Consider the following 24,391-nt stretch of genomic DNA (forward strand, 5'->3'; position numbering starts at 1 on the left):
ATGAACAAACTGGTAAGATGCTGTGGGCGGCCATGTAACCAGGGACAGACCGGTATGATGCTGTACAGCTACCACATAGCCAGGGACAGACCGGAATGATGCTGTACAGCTATCATGTAACCAGGGACAGACTAGTATGATGTTATACAGCTTACATGTAAACAGGGACAGACCAGTATGATGCTGTACAGCTACCACATAGCCAGGGACAGACCAGTATGATGCTGTACAGCTATCACATAGCCAGGGACAGACCAGTATGATGCTGTACAGCTACCACATAGCCAGGGACAGACCAGTATGATGCTGTACAGCTACCACATAGCCAGGGACAGACCTGTATGATGCTGTACAGCTACCATGTAACCAGGGACAGACTAGTATGATGTTATACAGCTACCATGTAACCAGGGACAGACTAGTATGATGCTGTACAGCAACCACATAGCCAGGGACAGACCTGTATGATGCTGTACAGCTACCATGTAAGCAGTGACAGACTAGTCTGATGTTATACAGCTACCATGTAACCAGGGACAGACCTGTATGATGCTGTACAGCTACCATGTAACCAGGGACAGACCTGTATGATGTTATACAGCTTACATGTAAACAGGGACAGACCAGTATGATGCTGTACAGCTACCACATAGCCAGGGACAGACCAGTATGATGCTGTACAGCTACCACATAGCCAGGGACAGACCTGTATGATACTGTACAGCTACCACACAGCCAGGGACAGACCAGTATGATGTTGTACAGCTACCACATTACCAGGGACAGACCTGTATGATGCTGTACAGCTACCATGTAACCAGGGACAGACTAGTATGATGTTATACAGCTACCATGTAACAAGGGACAGACTAGTATGATGCTGTACAGCGACCACATAGCCAGGGACAGACCTGTATGATGCTGTACAGCTACCATGTAACCAGGGACAGACTAGTTTGATGTTATACAGCTACCATGTAACCAGGGACAGACTAGTATGATGCTGTACAGCTACCATGTAACCAGGGACAGACCTGTATGATGTTATACAGCTTACATGTAAACAGGGACAGACCAGTATGATGTTGTACAGCTACCACATAGCCAGGGACAGACCAGTATGATGCTGTACAGCTACCACATAGCCAGGGACAGACCAGTATGATGTTATACAGCTTACATGTAAACAGGGACAGACCAGTATGATGCTGTACAGCTACCACATAGCCAGGGACAGACCAGTATGATGCTGTACAGCTACCACATAGCCAGGGACAGACCTGTATGATGCTGTACAGCTTCCATGTAACCAGGGACAGACCAGCATCATGTTATACAGCTTACATGTAAACAGGGACAGACCTGTTTGATGTTATACAGCTACTATGTAACCACAAACAGACCAGTATGATGCTGTACAGCTTCCATGTAACCAGGGACAGACCTGTTTGATGTTATACAGCTTCCATGTAACCAGGGACAGACCTGTATGATGCTTTACAGCTTACATGTAACCAGGTCTGGTAGCTTGCTGAGCCCAAATGTGAAAGAACTTTTACTATTTGAGATTTAGCTAATTGTCATAGAAATCCATGAGCTATCACTTTCACACAAGTTATTGCAAAAACTTTGAAAAGTACAAAACTCCAGTAACTGATAAGGCTTATAGTGCAACCAGTGATAAGGACAAATGTCCTCACAAAAATTCTGTAGGTTCATGAGAAGAGTAAACCGGAGATATGATATTATTTTTTTTATTGATCTGTGAAAGGGAGAACTTACAATTTTTATCAACCAGAGTTTGTTCAACCTTTCTGGGGAAAATACCATTGCTCTTGCTGATAGACTTGCTGGTTATGCCCTTCTTATTATTTACAGCAACAGCATCAGTTTTAATATATTATAACTTGCTAAACTGATAAAAAGGTGAAAAATTGTTCAAAAAATGGCTTTTATGCAATATAATTAACCATACCTTGGCAGAGAAAATACTTATACAACAAATAACTTACAATATTGCCAAAGTTATACTTCTCTCAAGTTGAAATTTAAATTATCACCTTTCTGTAATGCCCAGCTTAATTATTAACTTATGTATGTCTGAGCTGAGAGAATTAATACATCAAATTCTCACTATCAATGCCAGATCATAACGTTTGACAATATTTTTCCCAACAAGTATAGGATTCCCAGTGTGTCAATTTAATACTAGATATCTAGTTGTCTTACGTGGAAACAGAAAGATTATAAAATTTGAGGAAATTACCAATTAAATGCTGGACTTCTTAAATTGCCTTTACTGAACAGATAGATTGTTAAAAATGAAGAGATCACCATTGTTCTCCTGTGCTCCTCCCCCCCCCCCCCCTCCCAATATTCACTATGTAGCCAATTGACAAGATATTTGGTTATAAGAGCTTACATGTTAATTTACTTTTCATAAATCATGATTTCTCAGATCCAACAACCCTTTGACACATAAAGCAGAGTAGGACATTTTCACATCACCAGCTGTGTATACATATCACAGATGGATGAAGATCAATTTCATGTTTCCCATAAATTTGTCTCTTAATGAATTTGTTTGAACACCCACAAATTTTTATCACAATTTCGAACTGATATGACTATAAAACTGGGCCTTCTGGTGGCACTAGACTTACTGCACATTCAGTCATTCAATCTCTGTGAAATTTATGTTACAACACTTCACACCAATGTAGCTATACATGCATGTATGATGGGTGTCAACTCAATACAGGCATATTTATCTGTTAAGGATATAAGACCTAAATATAACTTAAATGCAGATAGTTATGTCAAAAGACTACACAAAGGTAAAGATGATGACCAGTTAGTTGATGGTTCAAAATGTGCATGTGTATGTCTTTATTAAGATCTGCTATTAAGCATGCACAATTTACACCAGCGGTCCTTAAACTTTTGGGTCAGGCCAAATAGTTTAACGGACTGTCACTTTTCACTCCATCTGCTTACTAAACATCACAAAGAGAGCTGACAGGCAGACTGCCACTCTGACAAAACAGAAACAATTAGTATTTAATTGATTCTTTTGAAGAAAAAATATTGCATAGCTAGAATATCAATGATGCTGCAGAAGATCCAACTCGGAAACAATATGACTAGCCCGCTTTAACAATTATTCTAGATGAAATTTGAGACAGGAATACATCTTTGTGGAAAAACTTGAAAAGCAAAAGTGATCTGATTTGGACCAGGGAGTTGTTATGGAAACTCCCTGTTTGGACCAATCCTTTTATTAGGTGGTGTGAGAAACTTTAGCTGACCAAGCAGAGTAACCAGCATGACCACTGACCTAACAACCAGCCACATCATCACTGACTCAATATCATCTTCTGATCAATGTGACGAGTTCTATATTACACCCCACGAAACAGTAGGCTTTTTACCGATCTTCCCTGTTTTAATCTCCTTTGCCCCAAATGACCTTTGACCTGAAAATGAAGTACGCTTTTAATGACCAATCACTTGCTTGTAACTATGACCCTGTTTGAGCAAATCAAACGTAAACCCAAGGAGCAGTAAGCTTTAATGTGTGACTTCACTGTTTGACCTCTCATGACCCCAATGACCTTTCAACTATTTCAATTTTTTCTACTATGAAAGGGGTTACAACTTCACAACTTTGGTAAGAATTTACCAGAGGGCCTGAGAACAGTTGCCTCTCAACCATTGTATACAAACAGATGGAGAGAAAGAAAGATGCATTGCCATGACAACAGCTACAAAAGTGAGTATGAAGCAAATTTATGAATCAATAGTAATTATAAATTATTGATTGTAAATATTAAATACCACACAGATATTATGAAAAGCTCACAAAATGATCAACATAATTAACTATAGTCACATACTTATTGTTACAAATACATATTTGAAAACACTACCATGCTGCATTATTCATGGCCATTACTGCTGATCTATTATGCTTCTTAGAACATGCATACATATCATACGACATATGAATGTCAATTTGATTGATAAAACAAATTACACAATGGTATCATTACATATTTTAATACTTAATGCTAATTACGAGGCATATTTGGAAATATGCATATTTTGAATCGATGAAACGAATTTGCTCATCCCCTGAGAGTTATAATGGCAAATAATGTACTTGCTCTCATTCTGGGTTACAACTTTCCAAAGTTATTGATTGTGAAATTCAAATACCATACAGATATTAAGAAAAGCTCACAAAATGATCAACATATTAAACTATAGTCACTTGTTGTTACAAATAAATAACTGAAATCACTGCCATATGCTGCATTATTCATGGACATTACTGCTGATCTATTATGCTACTTAGAACATGCAGTATAGATGATAAGATGAATGAATGTCAATTTGATTGACCACAAATTATACAATGGTATAACTATACATTATAATACTTATTGCTAATTACGAGGCATATTTTGAACTATGCATATTTTGAATGGATGAAAAGAATTTGCTCATCACCAGAGAGTTATAATGGCAATAATTTACTTGCTCTTATTCTGGGTTACAACTTTCCAACCTAGGAGCAATCAACAGAATAATTTCTTGCATTCATGTAGACTCAATCTAAATGGCTGGAGGGATCAAAATTCTATTTGGGTCAATCATAGCACTGAGAGAAAGACATGCTCTGCGCCACTTTGGTATCTGGCAATGCTTAAAAGCTGGTATATGCAGACAAAGAAAAATGAACAACAGTAATATGTAAAAGAAATGTTTATGCTAATTGCAAATGACTTACAAGTTGGACATACACATGTTCCTTATCATCACCAGTTTCTGTTGTTAAAGCAAAGCTTTAGCTGCATTTTATTACCAAAATTACACAACCCTATATTCCACCTATTCGACTAGATTCACTGAAATTTACTAAGTTGGCAATTATGTTTCATACAAATGTTTCTTGCCAAATATGGTGTTAATTACACCTAGTAATATGGCAATTGGTGACAGAAATCGTGACTCTTGCATGCCATAGAGGTGACACAGACATACATTCCACCTACAAACTTGTTAAAGTTGTTGTATTTATTACCTGCCGGGGATCAGTAATGATTTTCTTTTGGAGAGTAGCAAACTTTTTTGAGGTACTTTCTGTAATTGTGGCTTTAACACTATTTTAAGGTAACACTACATGCATTTCTTTATATGGCATGAGATAGTAAATGCATATTTATAGACAACAATTTAGATTAACATGATCATGTGTTTCTACATTTAATTAATTTCATAACCTTATTTGTTTCAAGTTCACATTGGTAGTAATGAATAAACTAAAGGACTTAACTATTTCACACTAGCAATCATTACCAATCACTAACAATCAAGAATACGAACGGAAAATGAAAATGATTGTATACAATGCTATTTGAGCCACAATAATCAGGGATCTCTACGAATTACAATATATCTCTCGCCATTTAGTATTAGTCACCACATTAGGTATTCTCCTGTCCCTAGGCGGAGACCTTGGAAAAGGTGTAATTACTGACTGCCAATCAAGAACAAGTGACTTTGGCAGTCCATGAAATCAAAATTAGAACAATCATCCATATTTTCTGATCAATGCTGCAGACACACATCTGGTAAGATAAAGGGTCAGAGCATTTTGCTAAGCTACTGTACATCAAGTGAAAAATTGAAGTCTGAATGTCACATGTTCTATGTGCCTGATTACTATATGCTTGTCCTTGACATACATGTATACCGTCTAACGACTTTATGTTAATTTAACCCCTAAACTGAACTCATTCCATTGATGCAATGTTAATTATGACAGCTTCAATAACAATGACCAAATTCAATCACTAGATTTGTTTTCTTTTTCTGAATCTTGGTGCTGACTGCAGCCCTCCAGAAAATCCATGTATATTTCGGTCAATGGAGAACTGTGTTGCATAATTCTCATGATGCATTTGCTCAATAAACAGGAATATAAATGCTCTAATTTGCATTAAGTTCGACTTCTCTTTGAACGTATTACATTCATTCTTTCAATTGAAAAGACAGTTATACGTCCCTGGGGTATGTACAAATTAAGGATGAACCAATTTTTGCCCTTTTTTTAAAAACATTTTTTTAACAGTGATTGATGGACTCTGTAATTTATGACTTTATCTCTTATCAAAGCAATACTAGGTTTATACTTGTCAACTATGCTGGCACATTTATGTACTGTATATGGACTCATGTGAATGCAGACAATGGATGTATGCTCATGCTTGCATGGAGACACACAATCAAATACATCCACCCTCCAGTCATTTCTTTGATAGAGAGCGATTTACTTCTGCAGTCCTCATATCTATACACATGCGACTCATACTATCCTAACATGGAGTAAATATATAACCAAGACAGCCTCATATGTTATGATTTAGATTATATTATTGTTTAATGTGTTTTCATCAACATAGGTGAATTGGCTATGAAAATTCAGGGAAGGCTAAACATTGATAGAAGTAGTCATTGAAATGTTCAAAATATATATTCATAACGATGGTTTATCATTCATGAATATCAATTGATTCTTGGATCATCTCTCATATTGTAACTCCTTAAAGGAGACACAAATCCTACCATCAATATTGGTCTGTGTAGAATGTGTGAGAGATAACTGTCATGAACAACTTTTCCATACAGCTAAGAAAAATCAGACTCCATTTGGGGGATATCACAGATTTAATGTTCTTCAAACACAAGACTGAAGACTTGAACAAATATTACATCCTTGAGCCATATGCACTTCAATTTTTTTTCCTTATTTATTACAATGTTTATTTTCTGTAATGAAGATGGGCTTTGCAGTGCTGAATCTAAAATATGAAACTTTTTAACATAACCTATGACACCGGTTTCAGTGTCAACACTGTTAACAGTCTACCTTGGAAATATGAAACAGAAAACCAAAGAGAAAACTATGACATCAAAGATTTACAAAATGACAGCTCCTAGACCAGACCTTTAAACTAAAAGTTGTTCTTCACAAGATATTTGTCATAATATGCCCAACATGGTTGGGTTTGTGTCCTCTGGAGTTATGAGACCAAAATATGGACATGGTAGGTACCCTAGAATTACCTCCTAAGATTGAACATTGCTACTGACCAGACAGCAAAACTGCAGTGTGGTTTCGATGATGCTACATGAATAATCTTATATGAATGTGATACAATAGGCTGTAGGGTATAGCCAGGAGGAATAACAAACTTCAAAGTAGTCCAGCAAAAAGCATTGAGATATGACAAACAATATTCACATTGGCAGCTTGTATTCAGCATACAGATATAAAGACAACAGGGGTCTTCTCAGGCCTTGATAAATATTTTTTAAAGTACTCGCTATTTGGGGACCGTGACTAAAAATATACTTGCAAAAACGCACAATTCACTCGGCACTATGAATGCTGTTCAAGTCTCCATGGTACAGATCTACAATATCAATACTTGCTGTGAACAAAGAGGAGGCACTTGGGCAGATACATGGTGCTACGTAGTTGCACATTGGAAAATTACGTTCCTGTGCAGTGTGAAATTTAAACTTTTTCCACCATATTGTAAGGGTTGAAAAAAGCAAAACATGTCGCAGTATCATAAATAAGCAGCTAGGCCAATTGCAGTGTCTCAAACAATTAAAAAAAAAATATCTGCAAAAGTACCTACGAAGATAGCTTATCTTAGGGCTCCCAATTACTACTCATGTATACAGTAGCTAGGTGTACGCGAGTCCTAAGCCTATACAGTACCTCACTGCTTCTTTGAACCGCTATGGGCGACTTTGTACTTTCTCCAAATTATTTACCTTGTCTTTTAGCTGCAGATTGGAGCACGAAAAAAAGAGTAAAGAGTACAATGATTGCTTAGTGCCTATCCAAAATTTAAATTTTTAAAGAAGAACATTTTGTTCCCTTTCACATGTAAGTAATCAAGCACAGACCAAGAAGGAGAATTAACAGGAAATTTAAATCAGAACTGAACTGGAACTGACCAGCCAAAAATCGCCACATTTTGACTAACCTAATCTTATTTCCTTTTTCCCTCTTCCTCTCCCCCCCCCCCCCCCCTCCTCCTTCTTTACTACTGGAATCCTATGTTATTGTATAACTCTTCTCAGACTCTACTTGCCTCAGTTTTACAAGAACACTCACAGAGTAGTAAACTTGTAGCACTTATATCTAATCTAACAAACTTTTAGAATGTTATCACATTTCCAAAAAAACTGGTGGGTGATTAATTGCTCAGGGCCCTTTCAACATTTTCTCCTGAAAGTGGCTTCAACTTCTTCTTATCATGAGTTTTAACCCTGCATGAGCAGGTAGGTCAAGAACTGTAGCATTTGCAGTCTCTTAAGCTGGAGACCAGCTCAGGTAGGCTCAGATCTAAATTGACACTCTGAAAGGAGAGCCATATCTTGCCATAATTTGACTTTTAATTTATTTGCAATATTCAACCTTGTTTTAAAGCTTAGAAGCTGCTGATCTTGCTAATGAATTAAAGAACAAGTTACCTTGAGAATTGGATCTAGCCTCAGGAGTGATCCGTTGCACTGGAACTTCAGGTGAACCACTAGTGAGGAGCCCCCTATGAGATTCTGGGATCAGGTTTGACTCTGAAGTAGGGGAAGAGTAATGGTGGTTGTGATGACGAAGACTGGTGTTATTGTCCTTCTCACCATCACTGTCACTGTCAATTACGATTACTGAGTCACTCTTAGCCTTACTATTGGGATCGCCTTTATCATTACTCTGAAAAGATGAAGAGAAAACAAGTACTTAAGACTGAAATATGATTACACTATAACCAATACTGAATTTTCTTGAAGAAACAAAACTTGCAATTATTATTAATTTCATTTTATAATGTATTTGGCAATGGCAAATGATGAAGCCTTGTACTTAAGCATATAAGAAAAGATTAGCAACATTCCAAATGTATCATATATCAAGTGGATGTACACACCAAGATTACCGAAGGAAAGGAAAGAATTTGCCAAAAATTTTCTATGAGGATATCAAATACCACCCACATTGATCCATTTCCTCAGATTTTCTGGGAAAAAAAATTCTTTCCAAAGAAGTGAATCTAGTGTAAAAAGCAAGTTATTAAGATGGTTTTCAATCAGCAGTGTACAGTATTTAGTAAATTCACTATTTTCGGTATGTAAGGTACGATGTCAAACGAAAATGCTGCAGCAGCTTCAAAATCCTGCTCAGTTAGGATGAGAATCAATAACAATGAAAGATATCTCTGCTGACTTGCAGTGTCTATTGTTTGAAACTGTGGAGCACTAAATGTCCTATGCAGCCTGGATGCTGGCAGCTGCAGCCCCCTCAGCATTTTACTTTTGACATGGTACTAAACTGGAGTGTGTGTTGTCTGTCAATAATCAATCTCTACAAAACATCAAATTTCCCTTCATTTGAAATTTTTAAATAAAATATGAGATGCTCACATTAGATAATCATGAATTATGGTAAGTCTGAGAAATGAAGATATTTCCCCCAAACTTTTTGTAAGCAGCAGGCATATTCAAAGACTGTTCCTATCTTATGGTTCAGCTGTACAGCCAGCATCCAAGCTTTCTAAAAATATCAAGATTTTACTTTTCAAACTGAAGTTTAACCTTCACCCAATAATATTCAGTCACTCATATTATTCACTTTTGCATAACCTGTTATATATGATACAATACAGTGTATAAACCAAATGAAGCATTGATTTGTACCCTCACCCACTTCAACCACTCACTAGTCCTGTATGTTTCATTAAAGCTATATGGATACGTCCGCTCTGTGGATCAAGGGCTCTCCAAAACCGTGGATGTGTACACATACAACATCATGACAAGCATAAGTAATATCTCAACAAAACACAAACACAGACACAAACACACAAAATAACCTATAAGCAAATGTACAATCTTTCATATTCTCTTTTATCCAAGTTTAAGACAGATATTTCCATAAACACTTCTGGTCTGCTCTTAAGACTTAAATCACGCAGAAGTGTAACTGCAGCAAAACTCATGTTTGACTTGTTTAAAGTGTACTTTTGTGTTGGGAGTAACTAAATACACACCAGCAGACTATGTGCCGTCTAGCAGTAGAAAAGAAAGAATGAACTATTTGGTGGGACCTATTTGTGGACTTGTTATTCTGAACTTGAGCGAAGTAGGTAACATAATGGAAATTTTATTTTGAGAAAAAACACATTCATGGCCAACAACCCTTGAGGCATTGACCTTTAATCTCTCTCCCATGCTACAGCAAAATTTTCAAATTTCTTTTAACATCAGAGAATAGCTTAGAGCAAGTTTGAACGCTGACAACTTGTAAGATAAAATCTGGATTCTTTCAATGCTAGTAATATGCAACAATATTTTTGTTGTTATTGTTGCTTTTGTAGCACCCCTAATATTTCCCAATAGTAGTGTCTATAGTTTTGTCCCCCTTTTTAATATACCCTTCCCCTTCACTTTTATTTTTTCCATTTTCCTTTTAACTAATTGTGGTATTTTCTGGTAACACTCACACCTGCTAGAAGGACCATTAAGCCCCTGTGTGGTCTGGTTCCACATTAAGGTTACTCCAAGGTTACACTAAGCTAGTGACCACTTATCTGTCATTCCCTACATTAAAAGACCAGGCCTTGCCTTATTTCTCCCTTAAGTGTAGTAAGTATGTTCACACTCTTTGGAATCTCTGGTGGAGTAAGTTAAAGATGTGGGAAGACAGTTTGTCTACTTCCTGGAGTATTGGTAGCCAGTCTAAGTAAAATCTTGTCTGGTAGGGTGGGATAACAACCTTCCCTTTGTTCAAAGAATGGCTTAAAACAGCTAAGTTTGCAAGCGACTCTACCATTCACCAAGACACTCCAAGCTGCCATGCACCTGGCTGTACCAAACTGTTCCGGTTTCATTAGAAATTAATTTCATTAATTTCTACACAGGTAAGAGTTCATCTTTTGACTTTGCCCCAGGCCCCTCAGTAGCTTGTTCATTTTCATTGTGCATACATAGTGTATTTTACTTGCAAATGTATTCATGTTAGTTCTGTGCTGGCAATGTGCACACAGAATATTTAGCAGCCCCCATTAAGTGTAATTGTGTTGCATTTACTATTTACTACATTTATCCTGTGATGGCTACATGCACACAGACTATGTATTTATTATGTTGTTCCTGTGATGGCTACATGCACACAGACTTTAATTATTAATTAAACGTTTTGTACCTGTAATGGCTATAGAGAGTCTACAGGTGAAACCATTATTATTGTTATCCGTTGTTTATAGTATGTTATTACGGTTGATTATGGCACTTATAATGCCCTCAACCTTTGCCATCTTGTGTATTGTTATGATCTAACCTGCATTGAGTTAATGTAAGAGTATTGAAAGTACTTAGGTTATTTGGTCTAGCGAGAATCCACATTTGGTATATTTATTTAGTTATTATGTACTCTTGCGATACGTCTAGCATTACCCGTTACTGTGATGTACTCATATTCGTATCTAGTTGTACTCAGTTTCCGCTATTTGAGCTATGTTTAGATCCCATGATGCAATGTTACACTTTTACTAGTTGCCATGGTGATAGGAATAGTTGAACTTCTGTTAACCGTTATATTGAATCAATCGTTGTATCAATATGTTAGTAGGCATATTGACTATTTTGTGAACCGAGACACTATTGTAGTTTTGTTGTTGTTTACTAGAATATTAGAGTATTGGCATGTATTTAGCCCTGTGAGTCACCCTTCACTGGTACAGACTCCATCTGACCAGATATTTACAGCAGATAAGCTAGGTGACATAGTCTCCGTTTTATAGCCTGCTCTTAGTCCCAGGGGACGCTTAGGTACCTGCAGCCTAACAAGAGGTGTCAGTTGCCATGGCAACCTGTGGTCTAAGCTAGTAAGAGGTGCATGGGTTGAAGTACATAGTTAGTATACTACTGTTGTTGCTATTATTACTAGCTGAGGGATTTCCCCGGTAGTACATTATTTATACTTGCAGACTTCACGTAAGTCATAGAGGTTGTAATGATTTTAGAGTTAATCACTTGCCTCTATTTGGATATTGTTCATGGTGGAATTAGAGCAACCAGCTTCTAGTTATATATTGTTAACCTACGACATTCCTAGTTTATACTGCTATGCCGAATAGGGATAGACAGTTTCACTTATTTATGGAGCACTGTGTTATTGCTGTATGAGTAACATAGGCAAGTTGTTGTATGTTTAGCATCCAGTTGTGTATAAGTGTCTACGTCTCGGAAGGTTCACTTTATTTTAATACTTTACAGTTTACTTGTTGTCATGCCGACCAGGCATGATGAGTGCATCATATATTTCACTCTTTATTAGGTGATCAGGTTGACATTTGCTTATACTATTTCATTATTGTTGTGTCACCCTTACTGATTATCTTTGTTGTATATTATCGCATATTTTCATACTTATTTTAATTACTTAGTAATTGTTTGATTACTGTGGGAGATTGTTAATCCCCTTGCCCTTTGTTTGGTTTATTTTTATTGTGTTGGCAATGCATGGTGACCATTCACCAAGACACTCCAAGCTGCCATGCACCTGGCTGTACCAAACTGTTCCGGTTTCATTAGAAATTAATTTCATTAATTTCTACACAGCTTTTATACATGTAGAACTTTGATGTAGTTTCACCTATTCGAGAGACCGTAATTATAGATGTCCTTATAGACGGCTATCTTAGACGCCGGAACCCCCACTCCTGGTCTGGGTAACCAAGGACGCATGATGCACCCCCACTAATAGACGTTATTCGTGGACTGAGGGACCAACCATTATGCAGTAATACATACTAGATGAGATGAGCGACTCCCGAGTTATTAGTTTAGTAGGCCATTAGAATGTTAGGCCATGATGAATGTCATGTTTTAATCGTGTTTTAACTTACTTGTATTTCATACATTTTCATTTTGCATATCGTAATCTCTCTTTTATCGTATGGTGAATACATATTTACCCTGCAGATTACGATAGATTATTGCGTTTGTCCTCATTTTTAATATACCGTGTCATTATATCTTCTCAAAGGCAGGCGACTCATCACAGATTTGAACCCCGCTTCCCTTGATCTAATGTATCTCGTGGTTGCGTAACCAGCACATATTTAGTCAAAAAGCTAAGTGCTACACTTTCATTCTTTTATTAGCTCTTCATTCATCGCAATAGGTAATCTAATTAACTTAACCCAACAAATACCTACAGATATTCTGCATTGAATACTATGAAATTCCCAATACATTTATGTAACAGTTGCGCCCAAATTTAGTTCTTTAAGCTTTACTTTAGTTTATGTTTAGTTATGTAGAAAAAAGGATCAGGAGGGACACTCAAGTCCCCATGAAGGACCCTATAGGAGAGGAAAAAAAAACTGAAGACACAAACACTCAGACCTGATCTTTATCTGAATGAGCAGTAGTATGGACTTCTCTTCCAACACTGCCTACATGCATGGCTCTGTGATGATGCAGCATCCATATACAACTAGTAATTGTCACAAACAGAAAAGTTCTTTGAATAAAGCAAATAAAAACATAAAAAATAGCAACTACATAGATATATTTGTAATTCTTTCTTGAGTAACTTTAATTCAAATCTGAATATTTTGTTGATATTTATAAAGGGTTATTTTTAAACAGATGACGATAGATATCAACCAATTAATATTACATACTTATTTATTCCAGATTCTTCCATTTTGCACCTTAACTGATCTACAGTAATTCAATTATTGTCAATAGAAGATACACAGATGACCACAAGAAAAGAATAGTCATGGTTGCAAACTATAGACAAAATATAACTTCCACAGTTCAATTTCCTACCAAGGATTCTTCAGAAAGGTACGTTCAACTTTAAATGTAGAAGAATTTATTTTTCTTGGATACCAGCAAACTTGAATGCATTTGCCTACCAGCACAGCAGATATCAATATCACTCGCACTTTACGCAACATTTCAGTCATGGGAACAACAACCTCTGATAGGTTTTCATGCTGACTTTTGTGACACTACAGTAACTCAAATTCTCAATGCATTCAAAATGGGCTCTTAATTCAAGCACAATTGTAAATATAAAAGAATGTTTGCCATTCATTTCAAATTCTAGAGAGGTTATTTGCATTAGCAAGTTTTGGTCTAAGCACAGGCATTTCATATAAAAAAAAACCTTCAAAAAGTGCAAAGGAGATATCATATTCTCTGAAGAAGATCATTGCTATTTAATCATTTTATTCTCACTTTTATGCATTACAATCTCACCTTAAAGGATCAAAGCAGTAATCTATATCTTTAATGATAAAAAATAGTAAAAGTTTAGATCTTCACAGGTGACAAATCATTTAAACTTTTACTAGATTCTTAAATATGCTGCAATTTTTAGATCTTAGCACATGAATGATGCCTTCTATCTGCTGAATGTGAAAGAAAATCTGCAACATTACAAGACACTGCAGGTGTCCTTTTGTGAGAATAATCCTACATATGTATAACAGCTGATCAAAACATAGCATATGCTCACCCAGCATCAGGAATGAACCTGTAATTACATGTGGCAAATATGTTGTCTGAACATGAGCTCTCATACTACACAAACTAATATTCAGGTAGATCATGACCTGAGACTACCGTAGGTTTTTAAGCTGCTGGTTACATTTACAACGTAAAGTCCCACGCACCGCCCCCCTCCTCCCACCCCCTACAATGCAAAGTACACCTGGGCACAAAACGTAAACAGTTAGGTTAATTTGTCATGTAACATATGTATCAAAACTTTGTTTTATCTGTTATCTGTAATGAAAAACAAAGCATAGCTACTTTTGGTCCACAATAAATTTCATAGAAAACATACCAACAACTATAGAGTCTGTTTGGCATATTAATTAAGGTCGGGCATGGATACGTATATACGTGACTGGTGGCGGGTAACAAAGTTACAAACACAAAGGCTGCGTTTTAGATTGAAGAGTATATTTACTATAGAATTAGAAAATGGTTGCCTTTCCAGACACAAGAAGAAGAAAAAATATGTTGTGAATTGCCCTCTGGCTAAATTTCATTCAATTTTGTTCTTTTGACATTTTACATGGCATTAAAATTGAAAACTGCGGTGGAAAGAGAGGTGAGCAACAGAAGGGGAGGGGGGAGGGAGGGAGGAAATAGAAAGTGGATCGAGGAAGGAGGGAGGAAGGATGGAGGAAGGATGGAGGAAGGAGAGAGAGAAGGGAGGTGAGACGTTATAGCTATGAATAGGAAAATTTCAAACCCCACAGACAAATAGCATTCCTAATGGTGAATTCATCCTATTCCATTATGGTAGACCCCTCCAAACTTTCTATTCCTCTCCAAACCATGGAAGGATGATGACTTAACTGACAATTCAGGGGTGAATATAGCTTTGACTGATGAAACTGGAACAGTTTCTAATTTTTCTGATTTAATTTGCATTCAGTTCTTTACTGCATTAATTTGTGTGTATAACTTTCAACACCTTTGTTTTTATCAGTGGTTACCTCTATGTGGGATATATATTAGCATTGGTTTGTATTATCTGGTTGAATAAAGACATGCCTTCAATGTATAACAGCTTAATATATTCAATAAGGTATGAGGCAGCAAAAAAAGTAGAACAGTAAGGACCCCTTTATCTCCAACCAAGATGTGACCTTTTGTAGGGCCTCTCACTATATACATGATACATCTTACCCTCTGGTAATCATTCCTACAGGACCTACTGTACCTGTACTAGAAATGTGACAAGATTGAACAACACGGTGGTAAAGTTTCACTGTAGCTTTAGTTCTCTTACAGAACAAAGTTTAATGACAAAAATTCAAGTTAAATTGGATACTTTAAAACCATAGGCTCTGTTTCATTTCTACGTACTATAACTTAATAATTGACAAATTGTTTATAATTCTCATCTAACTTACAATTTGTCTTTTTATAGCTTAAACGGTAACATCTCAGGTCATAATTGGTACTAGGCAGGTAGATATGGCTATAAATCGGTAACATCTCATGTCATAATTGGTACTAGGCAGGTAGATATGGCTAGTATTGTAACATAGTTGCCAGCTGTAAGTTCATACTCGCAATCATGGATTTGTACTCATTGCCGGGTACACTTAATTGAGAAATCTAACAGAGACACTGATGCAGAGTAGTAGAGAAAGAGTGCACTAGTTACTTACACTGACAGCCTTTCTAATCATATTGATAGCCTTTGTACTCATACTATCAGCTATTGTACTCATACTATCAGCCTTTGTAAGTATTCACACTGACAGCCTTTGTAAGTATTCACAATGACAGCCTTTCTAATCATATTGATAGCCTTTGTACTCATACTATCAGCTTTTGTACTCAAACTACAGCTTTTGTACTCATACTATCAGCCTTTTTAAGTATTCACACTTACAGCCTTTGTAAGTATTCACACTGACAGCCTTTCTAATCATATTGATAGCCTTTGTACTCATACTATCAGCTTTTGTACTCATACTACAGCTTTTGTACTCATACTATCAGCCTTTGTAAGTATTCACACTGACAGCCTTTGAAAGTATTCACACTGACAACCTTTCTAATCATATTGATAGCCTTTGTACTCATACTATCAGCTTTTGTACTCATAATATCAGCCTTTGTAAGTATTCACACTGACAGCCTTTGTAAGTATTCACACTGACAGCCTTTGTAAGTATTCACACTGACAGCCTTTCTAATCACACTGACAGCCTTTGTACTCACACTATCAGCTTTGGTACTCATAATATCAGCCTTTGTAAGTATTCACACTGACAGCCTTTGTAAGTATTCACACTGACAGCCTTCTAATCATATTGATAGCCTTTGTACTCATACTATCAGCTTTGGTACTCATAATATCAGCCTTTGTAAGTATTCACACTGACAGCCTTTGTAAGTATTCACACTGACAGCCTTTCTAATCACACTGACAGCCTTTGTACTCATACTATCAGCTTTTGTACTCCTACTATCAGCTTTAGTACTCATATCATCAGCCTTCGTTTTGAACTCACACTGACAGCCTTTGTACTCAAAATGACAGCCTTTGAAGTCACAATCAGCCTTTGTTCGCATTCCATCAGCCTTTGTAAGGACTAACACTGACAGTCTTTGTACTCACACTATCAGCTTTTGTACTCATACCATCAACCTAAAGTACTCACACTGACAGCCTTTATACTCAAGCTGACAGCCTTTGAAGTCACACTATCAGCATTTGTTTGCATACCATCAGCCTTTGTAAGTACTAACACTGACAGTCTTTGTACTCACACTATCAGCTTTTGTACTCATAATATCAGCCTTTGTAAGTATTCACACTGACAGCCTTTGGACTCAAACTGACAGCCTTTGAAGTCACACAATCAGCCTTTGTTCGCATTCCATCAGCCTTTGTAAGTACTAACACTGACAGTCTTTGTACTCACACTATCAGCTTTGGTACTCATATCATCAGCCTTTGTAAGTATTCACACTGACAGCCTTTGGACTCAAACTGACAGCCTTTGAAGTCACACAATCAGCCTTTGTTCGCATTCCATCAGCCTTTGTAAGTACTAACACTGACAGTCTTTGTACTCACACTATCAGCTTTGGTACTCATATCATTAGCCTTTGTAAGTATTCACACTGACAGCCTTTGGACTCAAACTGACAGCCTTTGAAGTCACACAATCAGCCTTTGTTCGCATACCATCAGCCTTTGTAAGTACTAACACTGACAGTCTTTGTACTCACACTATCAGGTTTTGTACTCATACCATCAACCTAAAGTACTCACACTGACAGCCTTTATAATCATAATGAAAGTCTCTGTACTCATACTGACAGCCTTTGTACTCACACTATCAGTTTTTGTACTCATACCATCAGTCTTTTTACTCATACTGACAACATTTCTAATCATACTAATAGCCTTTTTACTAGTGTTTGCACGGGTTATCCGGGTACCCCGGTACCCGCCCGACGCAATACTACCGGGTTCCTAATTTATCACCGAATCCTCCCAAAGTGTGATTTAAAACAAAAAATTGCAAACCTACGGTTAGGCAGATTTCCCATTGACTTAGGTGGTGTTAGGCTTATATATGTGGTCGAAGATAACAGCAATAACGAAGGTACCCGCCCGACGCGATACTACCCGGTTCCTAATTTATAACTTGAATCCTACCCAGAGTGCGATTTAAAAAAAAATGCAAACCGATGGTTAGGCAGATTTCCCATTGACTTAGTGTGGTGTTAGGCTACCATGTGGTTGAAGATAACAGCAATAACGAAAGTATTCCATGGATATCTTATAACTGCGTCACAATTTCAGCTAATAAAAAATGGCAAATGCTAGATTACCCCATTGACTTAGTGTGGTGTTAGGCAACCATGTGGTCGAACGTAACAGCAATAATGAATGTTTTCCATGGATATCTTATAACTGCAACACAATTTCAGCGAATAAACAGATGGTAAGGCTTAGCTAGATTTCTCATGCATTGACTTAGTGTGGTGTTAGGCTACCATGTGGAAGAAATTATTATTTATTCATTCGTTTATTTCATAGAAGGAAAGGCTGACAAGGAATTTTATGACATGTTTATGGATTATAGACGGGATAACTAAAAAATAATAATCGAAAGTGGCTTTTTACTAATCGTGTATTCCAAATGCGATCAAAACTGCGCGAATCGCGTAATCTCGCGGCTAATGCGAACCCTGGGCCTGCATAATAGATAGTAGTAGTAACAACTGAGCTAAAGGGATATTTTATGGTCTGATCCAATAGACGTGGAGAGCAAGCATTTAAGCAGCGGCGGCAGTGCGATGTTAACAACATTACTACTAATTAGTAGCATGGAGGTAAAACAGAGTAATGTTAATTATATTAAGTAACTAACAAGTTTATGACAGAAAAAAAGCAAATAGAAATTATTGAAGAAGGTTTTATACCTTACCTTACACATACGTTTTTGAACATGAAAAACATTGTCAGTAGAGAATATAATTCCTTTATTATAGCATCCAATATGTAATTTCTTGAAAATCGTGATACACGAGGGTAAACATTTTTTTTTCCGGGTACCCGGATACCCGACGGGTAATGGCTCTCGGGTACCCGGTTCCCAGTTTTTGGACCCATGTAAACACTACTTTTTACTCATACGGATAGCATTTGGACTCATAATTATACCCATTCGAAAATATAAGGCTGACATGGGACTGATTTTGCGACGACATAGAGGCTGACACTGATTCTAAGCCACAGCCAAACATTTGAGAATTTAAGCTAAGTTTATAAATGTTAGGCACAACAAGCAATGTCAGGCCTGACACTCAAGAGTTGTGGGCAAGACATTGATATTGGTGAAAAAAGATCAAGTCTACGATACTAAGAACTAAATATTGTGTGATGTATGTAACAGAATAATCCAAAAGCATAACCTTGTGAAAATATGTTATGAATGTTTATTAACTATTGTCCAACAGCCCAAAAGTTTTATTTTTTATTCATTTCAAGTTTAAGTTCCCTTCTTCTTTCATAGGTTCCATTTTGAACTCTACTGAAAAGAAACAGTGGAATATACCTTTGTAACCATGTAAATCCTAAGGAATAACTTATTCTGTATCATAAAATATGCTTCACAAAGTGGGTGAATGCTCTCCAAGTGCAAAGATATAAGCAGTTTTGTACATTGGAATCATATAGCATTTACATGAGAAAAAGTTCAGAGCATTGAAACCAAAGTTAAAACACAAGCCATATATTACAACCTGCAACCACCAACCAGGTTAAAAGCTATTAATTACTTATTCCCAGAAGATTTAAGAACACAAATATATTATACATCTAACAGATGACATTTAACATTATTACTCGACAAGAAATTTAAACCAGGACACATGTTTATATGTCATTATGAACTTTCTATATCATCTTACACTGATTTCAATCATTTATAAAGCTTCATTATCTGGCCTCAATAAAACAGATCTAAAATTTCCATATAGTTTTATTTCTTTGCATGGTATGACTATATCTATTTTCACTGAACCTGACTTGGAAATTTAAAGGAAGATTGACACTACAAGTGCAGTTTTGCTAATTATCTAGAGGTCCTAAGTACGTGGAAGATGTACAAGGCCATTAAGTACTACCAGTACAGGTAAAAACTGGACACATGTTAGTTCCTTCAATTCATTGCATATTAAGAAAGGTCTGTAAGACACTGTTAATGTGTATTTCTCATGATGTCAAACAGAGTACATCAATGCAAAGTTCGAATCATGGTAGAAAGAAATCACTTCATGTTATATGTCAACAGTATTGGCCCAAAATAGCAAGAACTTTAGATAATGGTCAACAATACTTGAACTTTTAACAACAATTTTATTTGCCACCTTCATAAGCTTACTACTTGACTGGGATATTTAATTGTGTAATTTGCACCCTCCTAAATTTCATTAAAACATAAATGAATCTAGAAGGTCAGAACTGCCAGGAAAGTACTTTTGAAAAACAGCAAAAGCATATTTCATCCAGCTAAAATTTGGGAGCTAATACTGGTGAACTTTACTGCTTTGTTTAGCATGCCCAGGTCTGGGAACAAAGGGCCACTAGAAGAAAAAGTTAAAACAAGTCAATGTATTCAGTCATACAGTAGCTACAGATGTGTCAACTATTCCTCCTCTTACCTTCCCAACCCCTGCTTCTCCCTCCCCTAGCTACAGATGTGTCAACTATTCCTCCTTTTACCTTCCCAACCCTTGCTTCTCCCTCCCCTAGCTACAGATGTGTCAACTATTCCTCCTCTTACCTTCCCAACCCCTGCTTCTCCCTCCCCTAGCTACAGATGTGTCAACTATTCCTCCTCTTACCTTCCCAACCCTTGCTTCTTCCTCCCCACGGGCTACATTAAGGTACAAACATCACCCAACAACATACACACCAACAAATCTCACCAAATGTACAAGACTTTTGTACAACGTACAATTACCAAGTTTATTTCCTTAATTGTTGGTAAAGATAAAATTTGTATTGCGTTAACTATGTCCAGCACATAAAGCCCTTCATTATATCTCCTCTAACTAATATTTGTTTAGTAAAAACCTGGAATAACACTAATCGGTTTCAATAATTCCCAAAGTCACACACTGATGATAGTATGGGACATGGATTACAGTATTATAGGTAAATTTAGACCAAACTTAAAACACTGCTTTAGTTCAAAAATTAAAGGAAGTCACAAATCATGATGTGTTGACCATGGAATGAAATTTGATCCGTATATATATATATATATATATATATATATATATATATATATGAAACTATATATACCCAGCCTAACTCCCAACCCACATTTCTTTAATTAAACAAAGAAAGAAAGCTGGAAAGACAACCTCCAATATCAAACAAAGTGGCTTCATTGCTTGTCAAGTTTAAGCACATCCTTGCATCTCAAAAATCCCTCGGCCCTTTTAGTCTCACTAACATTTCAATATTAAATATACAAATGTGCTCTCCAAGGTACACATTGGCACTTCCGCTTGCACTGCACTCTGCAACCACAATGTGCCAATTTGCATATCTGACTGTTCCTGCTATAAAATTCTGTTCAACGAAAGTCATTTTCAAGGCCATCCCTCATGAGTATTTCATGAAAGTGGAAATGGAAAGAATACCTCAGACAATCTGATGCAGAGGGAATTATGATCATGATATGCTTCAAAACTGCTAAGCACAATCATCTGTAGTTCAGTAAAGTGTTAGGAGGATAATTTCCTCCCCCGGCAATGGCGTTTTGGGGATTCAGTCCTATGACTTGTTTCAGTAGGGGGTGCGGAGCACATACCCTGAGGCCACTAAAAGTACACTGTGACACCATGCAGCAGCCAAGAAATTGCCTCAAGATACGAATGCAAAGATGCAGGATTGCCCTCTTGGTAATTGTCATAAAGCATTGCGCCGCAGCTCTGCACCGTTGTTGCCCACGTCTGAGACCAGAGGCTTGTTTTATCGAAGAAATTGGTATTCAGTAAAAGTATCTAGAGGAGGAGTGTCTCTCCTAATCCGATATACCTCACATCACAAAATTAAAGAAGGGGGAAACAATTTTGAGTGTATATTTGTGATGGAGAGATTTCTACTTTTATTTGGTAATTACAGTCTGGAGTATTAACTAACCACATGTACTCTCTGCTAAACCACATACAAAGATGGAGGGCATAATGATGGATATTTTTAGAAACATTACAAGACATGGTTTCTGGTTGCCTAAATAAACAAAAATAATGCACTTTAGGATATATGCAATTTTAGTATAGAAGAAACCGAAGTTTAGTAAAGGAGAGGATTTTTTATTGTACACGATGAAAGTAAGCTGTGTAAACTATCAGACATGCATGCAACATTAACAAAAGATTTTATTGTTTGTAGTACATGAAGTTAGCGCATTCTATCAGAATAACTGTTATATTACATTGTTTGATACTGGTCCACAAGACCGTAAAATGAAACCATTACAAGACAAAATCACCTTCCAAATGTGCTCAAGGATTATTCCTAGCTCCCCACCCCCACCTTCCACAGAGCCTTTGTAATCTTTTTAAAGCTATTATGAATTTCAAATGACAAAAAAAATATTCCCACCATCCACTACAACCCTCCTTTCCCCTCCCACCCCTCCATCCCCCTCCCTCCAAGACTCATGCGATTTAATTAGGCTGTGTCATAGGTGAATTTCCTGTGTATCTTTTAGTTTCATGTAAAATATGCATTGAATAAAGTGATTCCGTGCGTACCGAAAAGGGAAAAATCATAAGATAAGAGTTGATCTGATGTTTACTTTATTTTTCAATGTACCGCTGGTGTTGTTCATGGATGAAATATGTCATTTAATGACTGCAAATGACAGTGATACTAGTTAAAACTAACAAAAATGGTGTAAAAACGGTATAATTTTGAAAGAATTCTTCGAAAAATGGTTCTCATTACAAGAGCTAGACCACACTTAGATGCAAGTTTAGTAATGAATATGCAAGACTATTTAGCGAAGGTGTCACAGCTGTAACAAAATGCATACTAGTCAAGTTCTGTTTAAGATTCCAAATTTGAGTTAAAATGTGGAATTGGAAGCTACCCGACATGAAGTTGTATTAGTGGTAGTAAAATAACTGCCTCATGGCCTGTATTTATTATTTAGCTCCATGGTCGTGTCAGCATGGTAATGCATTGGTAAGGTATACAATATACACTAATCCTGTCAGATAGTAGTAGGCTGTAACAGTTAGTGATACCAGTTGTTTTCTTCTTGACTTAATTCTTCCTCTACGATAGGTTTTATCACCAGACAAGTATTTTCATATCATAGAACTTTGGAAGCCAGATTATTGCTGAATTAAATACACAATAAAGATGGTAAGTCAGTGTTCCTTTGATCAGCTCCATCAAACATCAATTGGAACTTGAGCTAACTGTTAGTAGGCATACTAGTGCTACTAGTAGTAGCCTAGGTCTTAGTATAATATTAGTAGCCTGAGACCTAGTTCTAATAAAGTTACACTATTAGGCCTGGTAAGAGAGAGATTGTGAAGATGATTGAAGGTCTGTGATACCAAGTGTAGTATTATGTGTGACCATCAAGGCTAGGTTTAGCACATTTACTACTGTTGTCATTAGTCTGCTAGTCACATCAACGATCCTTTGAGAAAGAAGAGCTTCCTTGGTACTGAATATGCATTAAAGTGCACTCTCTCATTCGCCTGTTTAAATCAAGAGGCATGGGGTAACAGAATACATGAATGTAATCTGTCTTCAGCAGATAAACTATTGGATACTTTCGATCATTAATTTCTTAATTAATGAATGATTTTGGGAAAATTAGCTTGGTGAAACCTTGTTTTTCATGGTTCGTCAGATAAGCTGCTTAAACAAAGTTCCATCTTTTGAAAATGAACAGTTTTATGGATTTCTTTTTTCCAAATTCACAGAATCACTTTAACACTTCATGATGCTCTCCTGCATTTGTCGATCCTCAAACAGCAGGTTTCTGAGTTGTTTTTGAGAAATATTATCCATGATGGTATTTGACTCTAAAACCCTATCACAAAACATATACAGTTCATTAACTTGATTATCTAATCATGTTTCTTCCCAAAAATTTGTTCCGGCAAAGATCGAGCAAAGAAATTTACGGCTAGAATGGTATTGGAACAAGTGACCTCTGAGTTACAAGCCATCTGACCTCTGAGTTACAAGCCATCTGACCTCTGGGTT

The 24,391-nt window shown here is 36.7% G+C and overlaps 1 protein-coding gene across 4 annotated transcripts in view; it reads right to left on the minus strand.

Moving 5' to 3' along the window:
* LOC139965833 (uncharacterized) overlaps nt 1-24,391 on the minus strand; it is a 250,858-nt gene that overhangs the window by 129,031 nt on the left and 97,436 nt on the right. For all 4 annotated transcript variants that reach the window (XM_071968600.1, XM_071968601.1, XM_071968599.1 and 1 more), the window contains one exon: nt 8,557-8,794. In XM_071968600.1, coding sequence (XP_071824701.1) covers nt 8,557-8,794 — 238 coding nt within the window. The remainder of the gene's footprint in view (nt 1-8,556; nt 8,795-24,391) is intronic.

The sequence above is a fragment of the Apostichopus japonicus genome, chromosome 3, assembly GCF_037975245.1.
Source record: "Apostichopus japonicus isolate 1M-3 chromosome 3, ASM3797524v1, whole genome shotgun sequence".
Taxonomy (NCBI): Eukaryota; Metazoa; Echinodermata; class Holothuroidea; order Aspidochirotida; family Stichopodidae; genus Apostichopus; species Apostichopus japonicus.